General features: G+C 43.3%; 1 protein-coding gene across 2 annotated transcripts; it reads left to right on the top strand.

Moving 5' to 3' along the window:
* Positions 1-3,593: 3,593 nt before the first annotated feature.
* Positions 3,594-5,481, top strand: LOC149867159 (gamma-crystallin B-like). Of its 2 annotated transcripts, none has more exons than XM_090041222.1 (3): positions 3,594-3,602; positions 4,209-4,448; positions 5,206-5,481. In XM_090041222.1, the coding sequence occupies exons 1-3, from the start codon at positions 3,594-3,596 to the stop codon at positions 5,479-5,481; spliced, it is 525 nt and encodes a 174-aa protein (XP_089897348.1). The 2 variants fall into 2 exon arrangements, with proteins under 2 accessions (XP_089897348.1, XP_089897349.1); XM_090041223.1 differs by having other exon boundaries at positions 4,209-4,452; positions 5,213-5,481.
* Positions 5,482-6,621: the final 1,140 nt, after the last annotated feature.

The raw sequence follows: 6,621 nt of genomic DNA, 5'->3' as shown, positions 1-6,621 counted from the left end.
AAAATTAAGGAAATATTTATATTGTTGAAGTGGGCTCTATATCCTTACTAGTATTTCTATACTAGTGCAAGAACTTTAGTATAAATGAAAAGTTGAAATGCACAGATCTGAACCCTTGAAAGCCAAAGCAAAGAGAATTGCCTTCTGAATGAGTTCATTGCCATGAAAAAAAAAAGCTTGCTGTTAAACTGACATCCATGGGCATGTGAACGCTAGAACAATACAGAGAGAAATACATTAAAGGGCTTTAGATGGAAAGGATTAGTATATGATGACTGCTTTTTGTAAACTGATTTGAGATAAAAGAAGCCGAGTACTATACTGGGACTTAAACAAATGGGTGATTAACTACGTTGTTCTAGCACTGTCTTTATCTACGTATTGCCATGGTCTTCAGTTTTGATTGGCTAAAATTTGCTGCTGTTTATAAATAAAATGATGCTGCATGCAGTTGAGCAAACACAAAGGCAATAATGCAGGTGTAATGAATACAGTTTTGCTCTACTGTCCTTATATTCATTACAAAAATTGGGCACATCTTTTCCAGTTTATGCACACTTATTAACATTCCCATCCTCTTTGAATGTTTTTGATAAATCAAATGGGTTACCCAAAAATCAAGCTCCTACCAAGTCAGAGAAAATACAGAAGTATGCAGCTATTTTGGAAAACAAGCCTCCTATGAGAACTGATTAACAAGGACAATGATATGCCTATATTACCTAGACTAGGAAAACTGGCATTACATCAGTAGAGTTATACCATGATAAATCAGTCAGAAATAGCCCAGTATTGACAGGACCTGTTGGCTAAATCCAAGAAAGGACTTAGATAAGTATAAATTAGTACCTGCCTTTGAGGCTCCTGATCCCTAGATTGAAATTCAGACCCCTGTTTTAGGCACAAAACGTCCATATGCAGTGCCTGGGGAGAGTCGGATACCTCCTGGGTCTTAAAAACCTCCAAGGATGGAGATTCCAAAATCTCTCTGGGTAACCTGTTCCAGCACTTCACCACCCTTCTAGTGACAAAGTTACTCTCAATATTCAACCTAAACTTCCCTTGCTGCAACTTGAACCCATTGACCCTTGTTCTGTCATCTGCCACCACAGAGAACAGTCTATCTCCATCCGTTTTGGAACCACCCTTCACATAGTTAAAGGCTATCAAATCTCTGCCTCCCCCACCCTCCACCCAGTCTTCTTTTCTGCTGATTAAATAACCCCAGTTCCCTTAGCCTATCCTCAGAAGTCATGTGCCCCAGCCCTCTAATCATTTTAATTGCCCTACACTGGACTCGCTCCAATTTCTCCACATCTTTTCTGTATTGGGGGCCCAAAACTGGACACAGTACTCCAGATGTGGCTTTACCAGTGTAGAATAGAGGGAAACAATTACTTCCTTTGATCTGATGGCAATGCTCCTACCAATGCAGCCCAGTATGCTGTTAGCCTTCTTGGCAGCAAGGGCACACTGTTGACTTATATCCATCTTGTTGTCCACTGTAACCCCCAGGTCCTTTGCTGCAGAGCTGCTGCTTAGCCAATTGGTCCCAAGCCTGAACTGGTGCATGGGATTCTTCCATCCTAAGTGCTGGATGTTGCACTTGTCCTTGTTGACGTTCATGAGATTTCTTTTGGCCCAATCCTCCAATTTGTTTATGTCACACTGAATCCTAGCCCTATCCTCCAGCGTATCTACTACACCCCCCAGCTTGGTGTCATTCATGAATTTGCTGAGGGTGCACTTCATCCCATCTTCCAGATCATTAATGAAGATACTGAACAAAACTAGCCCCATGACCAACCCTTGAGGCAATCCACTTGATACCAGCTACCAACTAGACCTCAAGCCATTGATTGCTACTCATTGAGACTGATAATCCAGCCAGGTTTCTATCCACCTTACCATCAATTCATCCAACCCATACTTCCTTAGCTTGCTTGCAAGAATACTGTGGAAGACCACATCAAAAGCCTTGATAAAGTAAAGTAAAGGTTAAGTACATTTACTGCTTTTCCTGCATCCAGAACCAGTCATGTCATCATAGAAGGCAATCAGGTTCATAAGGCATGGCTTGCCTTTGGTGAATCCAAACCGACTGTTCTTCAATCACTTTCTTCTCCTCCAAGTGCTTAGAAATGGATTCCTTGAGGAACAGCTCCATGACTTTTCTGGGGTATTATAGCTTACTGCTTAGAGCACTCACTATGGACTTAGGTTTTCCATTTCCTATCTCCTCCTCAGCATGAGGGAACAGTTCTCACTCCCTGGGCAATGTTTTAATCAGGAAGCCATAGGTTAGTTTGAAGTTAGGCCATTTTCCTATTGAAATCATGCTACATTCAGTTGCATGGGGGGAATCTTAGTTTCTAGTCTCTCTCAAAATATTTTATGCATTTTTTTTGCAATGTGATTAAAATAAAATACCTCAAAGCCTGTGTTTTGAGAGACAGGGACCAGAACTCTGGGATTCCCCATCCTGGAAAAAAATGCCCTCACCATTAGTCTACAGAGAGAGGCTCCCTTGTGTGCTTCATCACTGGCCCCATGAATCTTGCATTCCTCTTGTCACAGTGACCCAGCTTAGGCAATGCTTCACCCCAAGTTCATTCCATGGTGTGGTGGTTGTGGTTCTCAAGGGGGAGCTACAAGCATGAATGACTTCAGGGTGAGGAAGACCTACAACTCAGGTTTCCTAATCACTGGGTAAGAGCTCTAACCACAGGGTATTACAGTAAGATGGCTGTTGCTACATATTGTGAGGAGCCCAACTGGTTTGGGTTTGGTTGGGTTTCTTTAGGCCTAGATCATCTTAGATTTGGCCTCTAAGGAAGATGAGCTCCATGCTTCAAGGGCTGGGGCAGTTTTGGTCATGCACAGAGGCAGGACTGTAGGTACCTGGGGCGCTTTTATATTGCAGTTTTGGACTTAGGTGCCTCAGTTCTGCTGAAGTCCTACTTAGCCCTTTTTAGAATCCTGCCTTCGGTCCATGAAATCAGCCCAACCTTCCAATAGACCCAGAAGCCAGAATTGAAAAAGAAAAAAAAAAACCCTTACACAATAGACATAAAATGAAACTGTATCTGGAGACATTTTCATACTGGATTCTAATTTCCCTAGTAACAACATGCGAGTAGTCTGTTATCACAAAAATCAAACATGTTAAACAGAACTTCCCCAGGATTTTTGATGATAAACATGAGCATAGAACTAATGTTCATGAAGCATGCTTGAAAGACAGTACGCTGAAAAGGACTAATAGCATCAGCATCCAATGCATCTGCCTCTTTGCTAGAAGTTTCTCTCTTTTCCTGAACTACCTTGCCTTCCATTAAAAAAATGGCTATGCTGACAGCCGCTGTCCTCAGCCTGTCACTGGTGACAACAGAATAAAACCTTTTTCCCTACTACACAAAACAGAAGGCCACTAAAACAAAGAGTGAATGAGACCCACAGAGTCATGAATTAGCCTGATTGGTCAAAGAAAAAACTTTTGTTCATTTGTGCACAATTAGCAGTGGCGGTGATGTATATAAAGGCAGTCCCAAGCCCAACAGAACATCTCAGCTTGTGATCTGAATCCAGCCACAATGGGAAAGGTAAGAGAAACCTGTCTGGATTTGATTGTTTTGTATGTTAGCTTGGACTCATGGGCTGGTATGCCTGGGGAAGTCAGTATGCAGTAAACCTAGGAATTAATTTACTTTTGCTTTCTAAGTAGACTGAGCTACTTTGTGCACAGGGTTCAGGAAGAGTGTCCATACAGTAAGTTGAAGTGAACTCTATGCACAATGCTTGCAGTAGCTAGCGCACTATAAATCCACACCCCATCTTTCCATGTGCTACTTTCTTGTGTAGATAAGCCCTAATTCTCTTATTATTAACATCCGAGTAACACCATTGACTTCAAATGAGTTGTACCATGATGATGCGAGTCAAGAATGTGAGCAGATCTGTGCAAACTTTGGTGCAGGTAAATCCCTTCACATTAAATAATCACAGACTGAGTCTGTTGTCACACTGGTATAAGTCATTAATTCTTCTGCACTCAATGGGAGTTACATACTTTATCACCAGTGATGTAAAAGGTAAGGCCTGGAAACTAGAAATCTGGGGTGCTGGAGGAAAGAAACTGGAATGTATAGATACAGACATAGTGGACAAAGTTTACTCCTAGCTTCTGCCCATTTTATTTCTCAACCTAGATTACCTTGTTCGAGGAAAAGAACTTTCAAGGCCGTTCATTCGAATGCAGCAGTGATCGGTCTGACCTGCAATCTCACCTCAGCCGCTGTAACTCTGTTAAAGTGGACAGTGGCTGCTTCATGCTGTATGAGCACTCTAACTTCATGGGACAACAGCTCTTTCTCAAGAGGGGTGAATATCCTGATATCCAATGCCAGGGCATGACTGAGTACATTCGATCCTGCCGGTTGATCCCACCGGTGAGTAGGCTATTCTCGCTTCTCCTTCTGAAAGAGGGAAGGTCACCAAACCAACCCTCACTGGGTACCTATTACTCACCATCAGCCAAGGTCAAGGACTGAGAACTTTGTCCCTCTTAGAGGTGGCTCCCACAGGAAGAACAGGGGGACCCTGTTTACCTGTTATAGGTCTATGGGCAATTAGTCTGAGGCTACGCCTGCATTCACGCAGTATCTATTTTTCCTTCCCATTTCAGAATTGTCTGAAATTGCTTTCACTGACAGACTCACAAACCCCAGTGGTGTAAGTGAAAGACTAATTCCTCTGGAACAATAAAGACACACCAATGTGATGGGAGATTCAGGGCCAGTACTTTTTGACTCTTTAGGGCTAGATCTACGCCACCTTTTTAGTCCCTGGATTATGGGCACACTCAAAGCCAAAACAGCCCTCAACCTAACCAAAAGCGGCCTATGGGACTCTGGCTCAGAGCTGGCTAGAGTATTCTATGTTCTGGCTCTGGCCCTTCTTGTATGTGGTGCGAGCACCTGCTCAGTCTAGATATGCTCTCTACAAAAAGTTGGGGAGAGAGGGATAGGTGGCTATACTGCAGGATTCAAAGTCCTCTCCTCTGCTAAGTGTAGCACAGGAGCAGTGTGGAGGACTTAAGTAAGACCTATTCATGACTTTCCATCAAGAAGATTAAGAACTGTCACACCATTCACAGGGAGTCAGTCTAGTGAGTTAGCCACTTCACACTTTCATTCTCTGTTACAGCACAGAGGCACCTACAGGATAAAAGTCTACGAGAAGGATAATCTGAGGAGCCAGATGATGGAGTTAACTGAGGATTGTCCTCAAGTCCTGGAGCAACTACGTCTCTGTGAGATCCAGTCCTGTGTTGTACTGGAGGGACACTGGATCTTCTATGAAATGCCAAACTACCGTGGCCGTCAATACCTCCTGAGACCTGGAGAGTATAGAAGATTCAGCGACTGGGGTGCAACAACTAGCAAAGTTGGGTCCTTGAGACGTGCTGCTGACTGTTTTTAGATCTAGTAACATTGCTATTCCTTTAGCCTGGCAAATGTGTGATCTGATGAATAAAAGCATGTGAAAAGCATTACATCGTTGCAAATCTTGCTTGGTATGCTACTATAGCTTCTGGAGCAGAGGCACGTCCATCTTTCACTGGCATTTCTTATCACTGCACAGCTACTTCCTACACAGAGAATATTAAAGCCAAATAAAAGGCTCAGCTAAGACTCAGAGAGGGAACATCTTGCCCTTCCCTGCATGGCTGTGTGAACTTACCTAGAATGCAGTGTGGGGCACATATTTGACCCTGAGCCATGCTTAGAAACCTCCATGATACTGATCAGAGACCTGGATAGAAAGACTAGAGCAGACCTAGTACTCAGCTAGGTACCAGCAGCCTGGCAGAGCTACCAATTTGCCTACTCCTCTTTCCAGCCAAGGTTTATCATCCTTGACAGCCCTCAACCCAGTCCAGGATAAGGAGAAGTCAGGGGCAGAACATTAGCACATGGCTACCTAAACCCAGTACAGAATAGGGTTTAAACTCATGGGCAGGAGTTGAGGCTCTTGGCATGCAATTACATTGAACTTAGCCATCATTCAACAGGTAGTTTTCAGCTCTTGTGGTTGCAAAGAAAAAGGTCGAAAAATGTGACCCAAGTAGAATCAATGCAATGATATCTGTTCAAGTTTGCAGAGAGTCTCAAACAACAGCGCACAGTGGGCTGGACTGCCCCATGCACCACAGTGTGGCGTTAATTCCAGGACCCATGACTTGTGGGAGTCTGTAAAAACTACCCTAAACAAAATACACTCTGCATTGTAGGAGAAGAGCTCCGAAGGTCCACTCTACCCATCCAAACAGATGCATAGCAGTGAATACTGCCCCTCCCTACTTCCAGAGGTATAATGTGGCCATGAATAGGTTTAGGGTGCGCATTAAAAGGTTTCTAACTGCCAAAGCAGTACAATTCAGTAACAATTTCCCAGTACAAACATCTGTGGTAGAAAATCCTAACTACTTTTATAATACAGTTTGATTTGTTTATGAAAGGGCTTGTACAATGTGGTTGTCCAAACTTGATGACCTAGAAGATCCTTTCCAGACCTGGGTTCTGTGTTCTACCCCTGTATGTCAGGGTAGGAGGGAAAAGG

The sequence above is a fragment of the Crocodylus siamensis genome, chromosome 4 (genome assembly GCF_052110815.1).
Source record: "Crocodylus siamensis isolate JL-2025a chromosome 4, ASM5211081v1, whole genome shotgun sequence".
Classification (NCBI taxonomy): Eukaryota; Metazoa; Chordata; order Crocodylia; family Crocodylidae; genus Crocodylus; species Crocodylus siamensis.
The sequence above is the reverse complement of the archived record's forward strand: the minus strand, read 5'-3'. Positions and strand labels throughout refer to the sequence as shown.